The sequence below is a fragment of the Colossoma macropomum genome, unplaced genomic scaffold, assembly GCF_904425465.1.
Source record: "Colossoma macropomum unplaced genomic scaffold, Colossoma_macropomum, whole genome shotgun sequence".
NCBI lineage: Eukaryota > Metazoa > Chordata > Actinopteri > Characiformes > Serrasalmidae > Colossoma > Colossoma macropomum.
In genome coordinates, this window is record NW_023494788.1 from 26270459 (window position 1) to 26285479 (window position 15021).

Genomic DNA, 15021 nt, shown 5'->3' on the forward strand with positions numbered 1-15021 from the left:
ATTTCACTACAACTTCTTCTTCCGAGGGCCTTGTGACTGGTATCTATTTTGACAGATCTGTAGCATCACGTTTCACTGGGTGAGGATCCAAGGAATAATGTATTTGACAATAATGGCATGTATCATCCACTTTTGCTAATTAAAAAGACCAGCCGTTTGAAATAGGCACTCCTCAACTGGATCGCTCCCAAATGGCAGTTTTCTTTTGGCAGCTCTAAGTGTATTTGCTGCCCACTTTTATTTTAATTCCTAAAATAAGAGAATCTAGAGATCTAAAAATGATGTCACAGAACTATGGTAATCAGAGAGGACCCCCTGTGCCTGAGCGGAATGTTAATGGCAACTTTCAGATAGGGCTTCAGCAGAGCTGTTCATTTTTATTTGATCCTGATAGCTGTAATAGTCGTTGCCATGCACATTATCATATCATTTTCACGAAAGTTTTCAGTAGATATTCAGATCACATTATAGCTTTTAATGAATTATGGCAAGACAAAAGATCATTTAAGAAAGGATAATTGCAATATGCCGAGCTCTGGTCATGCTCATTACTTTCCAACAATGCACGTTCTCTCTCTCCCTTTCCAGTCAAAGCGGATCTATTCCATTATGAGCCATTTGATGGCAAATTAAAAAGAGTGTGACGAAAACACGCGGCACTGATACAATCAGACAAGGAGACAAGATGGAGAACATTTAATAGTTTAATAATAAGCTGCAGTATACATTCAGTGATAATTCCGTTTTCGTGTTGCCAGAAGCTGTTGGTGAGACCAGCAAAAAACATTCAGCTACAAGGTCTATATTTGTTGTTTGCATTTAGCCTTTTAAACCATTCATACTTTCCACTTACTAAAACATGTATTGTAAAGCAGTCAGTCATCCCGTGATGCACCACTGATTTTGCAAAGTGTTTCTCAAGACCCTCTGTCTTTCATCCTGCCGATTCCACCAAATCTGTGTAGTCCTGACCATGATATATGAACTTGCATCACTGGACTAGTCACGACTTTTATAGATGCTGTTCAGATTGATTTGGTTAATATGAGCTTTTATCAATGAATCATACTGAGAGCCTCAATCAGCACTTCACAAATGAGTGGAACCACCTTTACTTGCTTCAAAAGCTAGTGTGACCCTTAACCTTACTTAAATATTAAGATTAAGCAACAACCTCTTATCTTGAATGTTTAATGTTTGCCTTGATTCTTTTTTCCTTTTATGGTTTCTTTTGCTATCTCACTCTAAGCTCATTGTACTGACACACTACTGTTGGTGCTGAAATTGCTTTTTTTTTTTGTCTTTTTTTCTTTTTTTGCCCACACAGAAACTTGATGGCACAAGAACTGACCAATAAGAAACTCTTTTACAACAAGGACTGCAATCAACAGTTGCCAGGGGTAACACAGTGAACAAAAATCCAAGATCAGTTGAAAACAGAAAGCAACCATAGTCGATAAAAAAGCAAAATAAAAAAAAATTAAAATAACAGAAAACAAATGCCAGTTAATTTCAAGTATAACTTACTGATAAAATAACTACACAGCATTAAATATTCTCATTGTACATTTTTAAATTATTTATAAAATATATTTTGGCATATGTTTTTTTCCTTTTTGTGTTTGTGTAACAAACGCTACTGTAGCTTTAGTTGAACACCAATGTTTATTTTTTTGTTTGTTTTTACTCTTGCAACAAAACATTAAAGGGATTGTCACATAACAACAGGTTATTAAAAATGATAATAGTAAACCCTATACAGAGTTTCACATAGCAAGACATAAGTGACGACCCCTTCTATCCTAGCCCCATAGTCAAAATCCAAAAAAGTACAAGACCAGAGCACAAAGTTCTAGTAAACTGTGCTCCACTGGCTACAATCAAGAATGGGCACAGGAGATTTCAAAAGCAAAGAGTCTTTTTTTTTAATATATATTTATATCTGGGTTGAAGTCTGGAGGATCTGTTTCACCCTATTCCAGTTTTTCAGAGGGCTTGAGCTGATAGCAAGAGTTCGATTAGCTCCATCAGTGATAACAAATAAGTACTGTAACGACCTCACAGTTATTTATGTACGTTTTTTTTTTGTTGAACACTGGAATGTCTTGAGGGAAACAGACAAGGGTTGTCTTATCAGATGAATGAGGAGGTGCAGAAATGAAATGAGAGATCCGGGGAGTGCTCCTGCGCACATGTGTGCTGCCGGCATTGGGAGAGCAGGGCTGGGCAATGCAGCACATAGGAAAGTTCTCCATGGGGAAAAAAATGGAATCGTTCTCTTTGGGAACGATTGGACCATTGGCAGCCGATGCGGACTGCACACCGAAGAAGGCAATATCAGAAAGCAGTCTGTTATGAGTCTTAAAGGCAATGACTGTACTCACGTGGCCCCACTGGTGCGGCCAAAAGGTCTTTTCTCCTTTATGGGTTACAAAAAAAAAATCGAAAAAGCTAGTCAGGGCAAGGTTTGTCATGCCACGCAGCAGTAAACAGCCTGGTAACCGATGGTAACCTGTTTGTCCACTCATTGCCATAGCATGAACGAAAAAAAAAAACGGCAAAAAACAGACAACATGAACTGCTGTTACTACAAAAGCCACGGCGACGGCCCGAGCATCTCAAACACATTTCCAGTCTAGCATACTCCTTGGTCTTGCAGCTATGTCCTAATGAAAGTATGCCGTGCTGCAGGTGTGTGTCGCTCTTTCTAGCCCAAGCTGCATGACACTTCCTAACACCCATACACACACATACAGGGAATGGTGTGTGTGCTCTATGTGCATGTGCGAAATGGTTAAAGCACGATGTCCTTCAGGCGCTTGCTACCGGGAGACTCTTTCTCGCGGCCATCCTGCAGGAGTGTATTGATCTCCCGCATGGCTGGCTCACTGTCCTTGCCCTCGGGCTGCCGCAGCAGGCTGTGGTTGGCAATGCGTTCGGCGTCCCGGCACTTTAGCGTGTTGTAGGTGGACGGTGCTTTGGACTGAGGGCTCTTGAGGTGCACAGGGGACGTGATGGGGCTCACGGCCTCACGCCCGTTGCCCGCCTCGCGCACAGCGCCATTGGCTTTGGGGCTGCAGACAGACGCCGTCTCGCCTGTCCTCTTGCCCTTCAGCTCGCTCCCCCGCTCCTCCTCCGGCCCGTCCTTGCCGAAGGTGGCAAAAGTCCTTTTGGTGGTGCCGCAGTCCTCATAGTGGGGCACGTCTACGGTGGTGGCCTCGATGGACAGTGCAATGACGTTACGGCCATGCTCGGGAGACTTTGCTCGTGCTGGCATCGGCACCCGGGGCATCCAGCAGCGGTCCGAATGGCCCAATATACGACACTCGTCTTGGCAGTGGAATCCTTCAGAAGGATCTGGGCAAACAGAGAGAAAAGACAACCCTTTAATGCCAAGGTACACCCTCAGAAATAAAGGTTCCTAAATGGTTCTTGGCTTGAGGGTATGTTTTTGTCAAAAAGGCTAGCAACTGGTATAGAAACTTTACACTATTAAAAGTTATTACTTTAAATTTTGCTGTTTTCTTCTTCCTCACACATACCACAGCAATACAGAAAAAAGACAGCAAACAATGTGGCAAGCTGAGCAGCTCCACTCCAATGCCATTGTGGGTAATTTCCTTTCATGTGCAGTGCCTCAGCACTATAATGTTTTTTGCTGCATCTCTATGACTTTAGCAGCACTAAAGCCAGAAGTCTGATGGTCCTCTGATGTACCAATTAAAGAGTGCATTGTTAAATCAAAAGTCCATTTCCAACTAGTGAGTAATTGTTCCTCTCTGTATCCAAGCTTGATGAAAAGAGAGTTTAAACAGTGCAATCAGATATTTCAGTGTGAGGGACAGTGGAAAAGTAGCACCATTGTTACACAGTGAACATCGTGCTCTGTCTCTGTCATCTAACTGGCAGTTATAAATATGTAATGATGTTTTAAAGCTGTTGTGGGGAAAAAAGAGATTTGTCTGAGCCAGTATTACTACAGTCATGCTTTGTTGTGTTGCAGTAGAGGGCTTTCAAACTGATTTTTGTATCATTACAACAACAAAAAAGCCTGGCATCCTTGCTCAAGTTGAGAAGCTGTCATACTCCCACCCCCCCTCTTTCATTTAAAAGAGATGCATCGCTAATATTCAAGGCGGCACTTTTTTCATTAGCAGTCTGCTAAAAACAGCTTTTCATGCAGTCCTTTGACTCCATACATATTTTATTATTGGCCATCTGGACAGATAGGCCAATAAGGGCATTCTATGTTTTAATGTTTACGAATATAGACAAATGGTATTTGCATAACTAAAGCATATGCTTCTGCACAGTGCTTTCTGCAAGTGTAGTGTGCACATTTATGGTATATAAATGTTTAGTTGCTTCAAATAAAAGGAAAACGCTTTCTAATGCTTCCTAACAGCGCATGGATTAGCATATACTATATGTGCATGGAAATAATGTGTCACTTGATTAAACATTGGTCCCAGGCATTATTTACTGCAGTAAGCTGCACTCTACACCATAGGCCACACTGGCAGACAGACGTCAGTTGCCAGATTTCCTAAGAGTTCTTATTGGCAAATCTGCCAAAAGGTTGGAGCCTTGCTGCAATCAAGTGGCCCAAGGTGACAGATGTGGATCTGTGGGAAGGATTTTCATCGACCCCGCTATGCGTTTATATCTGGCACTCCCAGCTTGACAGATCGCCCAATTAAAATCACTAATTACCTGATTTTCTTGCTCTATCTGGACTCAGAGGAGCACCTACGCTTTGGGCTACAAATCAATATTTAAAGACCGGAGATCCTGCATTCCACCATTCATGACTGCCAAAGCTGTCCCCTTTTAAGTATGATCTGATGAGACTGATTGATGGATGACTGACTGATGTTGGAATTCTCCAGAGATACATCAGAAAAGGAAATGTCTGAACACCCATTCATGACCATAGAGAAGAGAGGAAAAAGAGGGCCAAAAGGGTCTAGTAGCAGACAGAATGTAGAAATTAAAATGGAATGGAAAGTAAAGCTCTAGATTGACCAAGGTTGGCTCAAGTGGCTCAAATTTAGCTCATAATTACCAGGCCCTGTGAACACACACAAGTCCATGGCTTGAAAGGGCTTTTCATCACCAAAAGTCAATGTTATCACCATAGCAACAACGGTGGGCCTCAGCATTATCTATACATACAGTGGCAGAGACTGGCTAGCACACCTGTCATAGCACAATGTTTCTTGCCAAGATGCTTCAGTCAAATGAATGCGCTCCACTCTTGGCAGAGGCATGGATTTATCTGCATCCGGTACGTCAATACGTGGCACTTTAAAAAAAGATTCAAAACGTTTTTACCTCCTGAATGATCAGAGCGTAATAAATGTCCCATTTTCAGAATTCTTTCTTTAACCTTTACGTAGAAGGACATGCTCATGCACCAAAGTTTTTTTTTTCCTCCAATGATCCTTTAGGAGGTCTCCCGGGGAGCGATTCGGTTGGAAATTACATCGTTCTGAAAGCCGAACGCCATTAACAGGCCTCTCACATCCTGCCCCTGCTTCATCCTCACAACTCACAGATGTTTCTCTCAAAGGTCTGCACTAACCACATAACAAATGGCAATAGAACATGACAGCCTGCCGACCCCTGACGAAACTGAAGCTCTTCCTATCTCTTTTCGCCCACTGAAAGATAGAAATATAATGACAACAAATGAAGCAATTAAACGTTCAATGCGGCTGATCTTCGAGTCAGGCCAGAAAGAGAGCAGCGCAGGCAGAAGACACCTCCCCCCCGCAGAGAACGTCTATTGAAAGTCATCAGGAAAATAAGCTTGCCAATCAGTTCCGGGAAAAGACTTAAAATACAGTCCAGAGCAGTATGTCAGTGGGAACATTTTCTATCTAGGATTTAATACCTATTAATTACCGCCTGGGCTCTGGGGTGGGAGGCGGAAGCTGCCAGCATTTCCACTGTTCCAGATTTCGAAATAGACATAAAGTCGACTTGCAAAACAGAAAACAAAAAAAAAATGAGAGAAAGACACAAGTCCCACAGCCCTGCTGACAAATCGGAAATGTTGCGGTTTAACTCTGAGTTGGGAGGATGAAAGAACGCCCTGGCTTTTGGGAACACTTTAAATATGTATATGCAGATACGCATATCTGCCGAGGCTGAGGAATAATAAATATTGCCACTTCAAATGCAAAAGCTGAACCCTCCCTGATAGAATCCACCATGTTCTCAGCTTGTAGTTACCTTGAATAACATCAATTTACTTCAGCAGGGGAGAGGAGCCCACCTGTTCCCCGTCAGATCAGGCCCCTCTCGTGGATTCATGGCAAGCCGAAAATAAACCTTGGGCTATGGATTCAGCCCTTCCAACTCCATCAAAGTGAAGTGTCAGGACCTGGGGTCACAGGAGCTGAAAAGTGAGAAGGGAGGGAAAGGTAGAGCGGGCGGAAGCCACCCTCCTTTCCCTGCTTTACCACGGCATGCTCCACCCTTAATAGTGCCTCGGAGATGTGTTTTTTTTACTGTGATGATGTTATTTGTTGTCATAAATGTGGCTAAATGAAATAAATCAGGAGGAGGCAGGATCTAGGATCCCCAAACACGAACGGAATGGGTTTTCATTTGGACATCCAGCCCTCTTTGAGACGCTGCCAGACTTTTCATCTTGTTTGGCAGCTAATGTGTTCCTGCTTGGAGAACATGTTTTGTTTCTCCTCCAAAAATATGAGGTGAGAGCTGGAGGTCACAGCGCTGATGTAATCCCGCAAGAGGACTGAGGAGATGCTGAAAATTCTGGGCTGGGCTACAAAGGGCGAAGGGACTAGAAACATGCATGTAACTGTAACTGAGAATGTAATTACAACCAGAGATCCCAACCCTATCACTACTCAGCCACTGAATATTTACAAATATGAGCTAATACTGCATCATACTGCATCACACAATGACTGGCCACTTTAGTAAATACACCTCCTTGTATTTATACTTTTTGTCCATTTTATCAGGTCCATTTACCATATAGGTGCACTTTATAAGTTACCTTTTACCCTGTTCTTCAATGGTCAGGACCACCACAGAGCAGGTATTATTTGGGTGGTGGATCATTCTCAGCACTGAAGTGACACTGACGTGGTGGTGGCGTGTTGCGATGGTATGAGTGGATCAGACACAGCAGTGCTGCTGGAGTTTTTAAACACCTCAGTGTCATTACTGGACTGAGAAAAGTCCACCAACCAAAAATATCCAAACAACTGCATCCTGTGCCACTGATGAAAGACTAGAAGATGACTAAGACAGACTGTGAGCTATACAGCTGTGGAGGAGCTGACACTGAGAAAAAGAAACAGAGAAATAGAAGAACATTTGCAAATCAAACAAAGGAGCTGCTGGTGTTCTCAGAACAATGAACTGGCAACCCCAGAGTCCGGACCTCAACATCACTGAATGTGTTTGGGATTACTTGGACTGTTAGAAGCTGAAAATTCAACTGACCTCTAAGACTGAACTTTGGAGGTGTGGAAAAATATCCCTGCAAATTTCTCTGAGAGACTGAAAACAAGTCCCACAAAAACAATGGAAGTTAGAATAAAACCAGAGTGGGGACACCCTCAATACTGAAAAAACTACAAATTGTATGTAGTTGTTTCCAGTTAAAATTTTAATTTTAACTGGAGATTATATAAATGTGGTCTTTTCCATAGAATTTCCCCAGTACTTCATGTAAACTATATATATAAAAAAGTTGTGCATGTAGACCATACCGATATACATTCTCAGATAATTTTATTCATGCAGTTCATGCCATTTGCAGTCATTTGAAAATGACTTGGAAAATGTTTTCTTTTTATTTGTTTATCTCTAGCCTACTGTACATTTAACTGCCTGCAGAACATCATGTGGGGACACAGGTGTCAACATCTGAGCTTATTTTGTGGCAAATACTTTTGTATCTCTGTTTTCTTCCCCATGTCTCTTTCTGTTACCGGCCTTTGTTGTTCTCAGCACCCAGTTGATGAAACAATACATCTGCAGCCGGCCCCTGTGCGAAATAATCAGCTCTGGGAGTGAAGGAGCAGACATCAAGAATGGCATTTTGCTTTATTTCTTTCTCTGGGCTGCAGGACTGCTGCCAACAAGGGTGGAATGAGTGCAAAACTGGCAGAGCATTAATCCGTGTGACCTCTTTTAAGAACGACCCAGTCCAGGTCAGACTCCAAAGATGGACGTTTTTTTACTGCAGAACGGTCTTTAGACCTCCCTGCCAACTTACTGTTCTGAGGCTGTTGCTCTTGAATTACTTTCTATCTTCATTTGCCTGTCTGAGCAATTCATCCTGAATGATCTAGATTGTACCTGAATAACTTGAGAGTGATCGCTGCTAATGACGCTTTTGTTTTTAATTGTGGGCTGGAAGACCCAGCGAGCAGTATGAATACATTTAGTTACATTTAGTCAACAACACTAATGACGTAGAAATGTCAGCATGGATTTTTATTGTCAATGCATAGTTTACACATGGTCATTCTGACAGATTGCAGTACACTACAGGAAGTGCCGGGGGCAATATGACTTCTGTTTTTTTATTGGACCATGAAAGAAGAAATCGTTTGCTACACAGGCAGAACTTTGAATGATGACAGCAGCAAATGGAGAAGAACCAAAGAAAGCACGAATGTCCAAAGAGTGCGAGTTTTTTACCCACAAAAGTAACAGCATGGCACAGTGCAGCATAGCACTGCTGTTGGAACAAAATCTTTTCTCCATTTTTGTTTTTTAGTTTTTGCATCATTTGAAAACAGCAGCTGCCCTTGACACTGTGAAAATTTAATGCTGAATAGACCAATAGAAATGTATTAGAATGACTTGGAAAAATCATTCCACACAAAGAGAAGCTGCACTATGTAAGAGTATTTTTGGTTAAAATTGAAAGGAGGAGCATTACAGAGTCAGGAGAAAAAAACATGCTAAAATATGGTGTGCATGTGCTGCTGTGAGTCACTCTCTAAGATCTGAAATAATCATTTAAAAGTCAAGTGGTGGTGGGCTGGATTTCACAGTAGTTTTTCAAGCCACATCTTTATGTATTAATGTCACAAACACAGCCTCAAAAAGAAAAACAACAACAACTCTACTGATGAAGATATGTTGACAATAGTAGATAATTCACTTACATCCCTAGAAGGCACGTCCTCTCTCTTTGTTCTCTTTGAATATTCTTTCAAGTGCCCGCAATTATCAGATTCATCCATTCAGAAGGGTCCAAAGCACAACCAACGTCTCAAAGTGTTCTTTTGCACATTGTATGCAATTACACATTTCCACCAGAGAGGTTTCCGAATCCCCAAAACGTGCACAGTGTTGCTTTAACTTGCATTAAAAGTTAAGAATGTATTTTCCTTTTCCTGGAAACATATTGTTTTAGAGATACAAGCATAGAATTGCATTCATTGCAACACATCAGTGTTGGATGGAAATAAAAAAAAAGGTGTGTTAGCTAACGCTAGTCGTTTAATTGAAAAAAGAAAAGTCAATAGCTTGACCAATTACAGGAATAATCGTCAGCTGCAGCCCTAGTGAGCAGGCGAGTGGCTTTTCGTGCGTGATAGTGACCCAGGGCAGGGCTTGGGGTCTTGTCTCCACTCTAACGCTATCACTGGCTGCCACGCACCGCCTGAGACGGGCCAGGCAAGCGCCAGGGCTTCCCACGAGGGAGAGTCCAAGTGCTGCTGTCATCCTAGCCAGGCAATTCAGTCGGCGTGCAATAAATCAGCCGCGAGCCCTCGGCCCTGCGGGACTGCAAGATGGAGTGTGATGGTCTTGTTTTTACAAACAGTGGGGGAGGCGGCATCACCGAGCAACAGAAGTAGCACTCAGAGCAGGGGCTTTACCATCTAGAACAGTTTCCCTGAGCCCCCCTCCACCTGCTCCCTTCCACTCTCCCTCTGCTCCTCAATGCTCGACTGTTCCTTTCCTGTCCCCATACATCTGCTGCACTCTCTGCTCGCTCTCTCTCTCTCGTTTTCCTCTCAGCTACAGACCTTTCAGCCCAGTGACCTTACAGCCCTGCTTTTCCCTTCATTCCGCATTCCAACATTAATTATTGAGTATATTACGCTCCCCACATCGCCCTGTTAAAACCGCTGTGCGGGCAGCAAATCAAGAGTTCCCGCAGTCTGACTCTATGTCTTAGCATTAGTACCAGTCAATTTATCAGGAAGTGAATCACTGTCTGGTCCAGCCAGTGCTGGTGAGTGTGTCTGACAGCCAGTCTCCTCCACAAAGCAACACTGCAGCTCCTCAAAGCTGAACACACACTAACAGTTTAACTTGTAACTGTGCTGCTTAATTATTTATTTTATTTCCCCCTACTCCATCCCCTATTGCTTTCATAAATTAATTTAAAAGCTACCAGTAAATCATGCCAAATTTAGCACACATTTCCCCACCCTCTGCTTGCTGGCCCTTTCAACCGTGTGCGCACACCTTCTCTAGCTGGTCCCTGTTAAAGGATGAATTCTTAAAGTGGTGTTGACAAACAATACAGCAGCTTTTAAATTGGTACAAACAGCATCTGCTTAACAGCTGTGTAACTTCGCGGATGAAAAAAACTGCATTTGCGCTGCTGTCTATAAATCATTTGTTCCCTGGATTGAGCTGTTTTGTTAAAGCGGTGGAGAAGCCAATGGACTGCATGACGTTGTCATTATGAATGGCACATATGTGGACGGGTGGGTGAGCACCAGGATACTAATTTTATTTCACAGTGAGGCACCTTTCCATACCACAACATGAAGACCTCCATGCTGTAAGCTGTAGCTGCCTCTAGCAAGAATTTGCAGCTTTCATTTTATACACGACACACTTAGGGCACTTTGAATGCATTTACTCAAAAACACCAAAACGTCTAACATATAACATATGTCCAAAAATGTCCTTCTAATTACTGAATTCAGTTATCCATTGCCGACATAGGTGTTCCAATTGCGTGCACATAGCTTGTATAATCTCTATAGGAAAGCACAGCTAATAGAACAGGACACTCTGGGGCAGCAGCACATAAGTCCAAGGTCACCATGCCTGATGCCAAGCATCGGCCAGAGGGGTATAAAGCCCCCTAGCACTAGGCTGTGGAGCAGTGGAACTGCTTTCTCTGGAGTGATGGACCACCATCAAATACCCTTGGGATGAGTTGCAGTGATCTCCAGAGCTAATTATCCAACTGCAGTACCTAACCTCACTAATGCTCTTGTGTTTGAACGCAATCAAATCCTCACAGTAATGTTCCAACATCTAGTGTAAAGCCTTCTCAGAAGAATAGAGGCAGTTACTGCTGTGAAAGGGGAACAAATTCCCTATGAATACCCTTGATTTCAGAAGAAACAATAGATAAGCAAGTGTCTATAAACTCTTGGACACAGAGGTATATCTTTAGACTGTATATTTTGGACCGCCTACTGCTGATACCACTCAAATGGCCAAAGGACACTGTTTTAATGTGAAATTGCAATGTACTGTAAATCACAAAGGTTCTTTAGGGAACCAAATCTGGTTCTTCTATGACATTGTTCCAAAAAACCTTTTCTGGCACCTTTATTTTGAAGAATGTAGGTGCTATAATAGAATCTGAGGATTTCTGAGCAACACTGTAGTGTTACTAGCAGATCTATGTAACTCTAAATGTAACTAATTATAAATAATTGAATGAATGAATGAATGAATAAAGCACATAGGGCCATGGAAACTGCCTCTGTTCTCTAGATTTCAGAGGGGATAGCCAAGGAGCTCCATGCCTCAGTGCCACTGTGAGCAGTTGAGGTGAGCCACGAGGAGATTTCCCCAGGGAAGGCTACACATGGACATCACTGCACTGCTGCTGTGCAGCCAGATAGCCTTCAGAGCTCTCTAGAAGATGGACTGAGAAATGGCAAGCATGTTAAACCTCCTCCTAAAACTGCTACTTTTCAGGTTTCACACACACACACACACACACACACACACACACACAGTCCACGGGAAGTAAATATTCCTCACAGGAAGGTATAATCCAGGCCTTCAGGGGAAGAGCGATTCTGATGTAAGGTTCCTGTGCAGGACAAAGCCCACATTTCTCTTTGCATATTTCAATCTGCTGCCACCATAATGAATAATAGAAGGTTTACAGTCTATGAAATCATTGATCAAGATGGCCATGATTTACAACATGCTGATAGTGAAATAGAAGAGGCATGTGAAATAGACAATGCTAAAATCAATTCAGAGCATGAGGAATTATACTCAGACGACGAAACTGATGTGCAGCAAAATGCTGAAAAGAAGGCATTCATGTTTAAAAAATGCCAAAAAAAACATGGCCTTCATACCCCTCTGAAATTTGGGGTAAAATGGCACCTCAAAATATAGTCAGATTGACTCCAGTGCCCATAAGATCTTCAAGAAGAATGAATAAAACTTGTTTGGTCAATTTTGACCCAAGGCATACAAGTTGTGAATTTATTCATAAAGTGATGTTATCAACACAAATAAAACATCTGTGAAGTACATACTTGTTAGAACACATAGCTCCTTCATCCAAAATAGCAACTGAAACCCATAAAATGCTCTAAAATGTGTTTTGTAATGAAAATGAAATGTCATCTTTTAAGGTAAATCAGGTAATTGTGGACAGTAAAACACAATAAAGTAAGTAATGTCCAAGTTGATAGCTAATTAGGCAAGTAGGGTCAAATTAAATTGTAGAGTAAAATATGTTCTAGGGCTGTTTTGAGGAGATTATCCATACAGGGTCAAAACTGAACTGCCAACATCAATGATATAACTGATTTGCAAACATAATAGGAGGGTTAATGCAGGGTCAGGCCATCCTCTTGGACGGCAATAGAGGAAAAAAAAAGGACACTGACACAAAACAGGATTTATGTTGCTGTTCCCTTCATGGGTCCAGGAAATTGCAGTCTCGTCCATTAGGCAGGGACGAGCACAGAAGAAGCCATTGTAGCAGTGCTCAAGCCCCAAGTCCTCTTTTCGATGGTGGCCCTCACATTAGCCTAACTCACAAAGCCAGCAGCCTCTACATCACGAATGCTGATGCCAGGCAATCTGTTTGGACGCAGTCATGGGGACGGATTCCTTCTCTCTCTCTGTCTCTCTCTCTCTCTCTCTCTCTCTTTTTTTGTCTGAGGGATTGGTTTTGGAGGACATCTTTAAATACACTGTAACAAATGATGCATTCTGTGTTTAAGCCTGACCGAGCTATCTAGCTAATTTGCTCAGAAACCCTTGAGTGTAAGAGAAGCGAGAGGGACAAAAGCAGTCAGTAAATTACATCTGCGAGGGGACGAGTTGGGCTTTGGGGGTTGGGGGGGAGGGGTGGTGGGCTGGAGTAGACCGGAGGACGCAAACTCATTGGCTGGAGAGAATGAAATGATCTGTGAGAAGCGGACTACTGAAGTCACTGAACCTCTTTGAAATCTCCAGGGTGGCAGCCTTAGTTAAAGCAAGCCTATGAGATATTTCTCTATTATGGCTTTTATTTGTTATTCATAAAACCAGCATCTAGCTGAAAGAATGTAAGTATCTTCAGGGCAAACAATGGCAAAAAAAAAAAAACAGATTTATTGGTGGAGGCCTGTGTGATTTATGTTATTTTTTACTCTCCAGGTCCATTTATCCAGATTCCATTCTTTCCTTTGACCTCCCAAACCTTACAACATAGTACATACTCACAATCTAAGATGAAGAAGCTAATATGGAAAGCTAATAGAAAGACAATTACAGGACACTTATCTAAATGAATTTCTCTCGTATCTACATACATTTTTCTATTATTCTACTCTTGGTCCTGCCAACAGTCATCATAACAACTTAAAATGTACCATATATCAATCCAAACTTTGAAAACAGGTTTAGTCATATGAGGAGAATGACTTAACTATCCTCACATCCTTTCACACAGTGCAATGTGACTTCCTCTCCCACTATTGTGCTCATGAAATATTTTTAGTGTTATAGTAATGTCTTGTTTTATTTGGTGGGAATTAAGCCAATACCCAAGTGCCTGTCAAGCTAAGATTGACATAAACTCACCTGGACATGCTGCAACCTCAACGTCTAAAATCAATTCACCTTCCCCTCAGCAGCTGGGCCTCAAATGCTTTAGTGGAATACTAACATCTCTAGACTGCTGCTCCCAGTGAGGCACACGCATGGGGCCCAGCCTGCATAGACTTTGTTACATAATTAATGCAATGTACCTTCTCATTCGGGCATGTTCGGTCTATGCCATCCTCAGCCACGCCTTTTATATTCTGTTTTATCTCATTTCTCGAGCCAGCCTATTATACTGCTCATACTGCTTCCCCCATCCTCTTGATTTATTTATTTATTTATGTTCGTGGTTTTTTTTGCTCTCAAACTTCCTCCAGCAAGCAATGCAGGGAAACAGGACAATGCCTATTGTAGTTTTTTTTTTCTTCTTTGATTGTTTTGTCCATGCACGTAAAAACATTTGAAGGCTGCCCTTCCTATGGGTACTGCAAGAGTGGGGTGTGGGGCCGGTCCTTCTGTGCCACACATCACACTTTGGCTCAAATCTGCCTCGTTTCTATGCATAGCCTGGCTTCTGTGAAGTAGCTTCTGCCTGAGATTGAGAATGCCTTACTGAGTTAAAAGGAATATGAAGAACATGCGGGCATTTGGGGGGAGGGTTGGGGGTGGAGGGAGGTAAGTGCAGCTGAAGTCGCAGCAGTCTTTGCATTTAATTAGTCCTGGTCACATGCTAAAAAGTCCCTTTTGTCTGCCACCAAAAAAGGCATGCATATTTTCGGATGATTCAGGCATTATTCACTGGTGAAAAGCCACTCTGCGGACCCCCAACCCCCAGGGTTAGCGTGTGGCCAGGCCTAATTCAACAGAGTGAGAGAAGCTGCAGAAAAAAAGCAGCGGATGGTATCAGCCACTGCAGACACGAGTTGAGACTAATGAAGTTAGTGGGTGAACCGGTCTGCCCATCTTTGGCAACGAGAGAAACGT

At 42.4% G+C, this 15021-nt stretch overlaps 1 protein-coding gene across 2 annotated transcripts in view; it reads right to left on the reverse strand.

Moving 5' to 3' along the window:
* Nucleotides 1-686: 686 nt before the first annotated feature.
* Nucleotides 687-15021, reverse strand: part of pcdh19 (protocadherin 19) — a 60194-nt gene continuing 45859 nt past the window's right edge. For both annotated transcript variants that reach the window (XM_036568929.1, XM_036568928.1), the window contains exon 5: nt 687-3357. In XM_036568929.1, coding sequence (XP_036424822.1) covers nt 2795-3357 — 563 coding nt within the window. In that variant the 3' untranslated portion in view covers nt 687-2794. The remainder of the gene's footprint in view (nt 3358-15021) is intronic.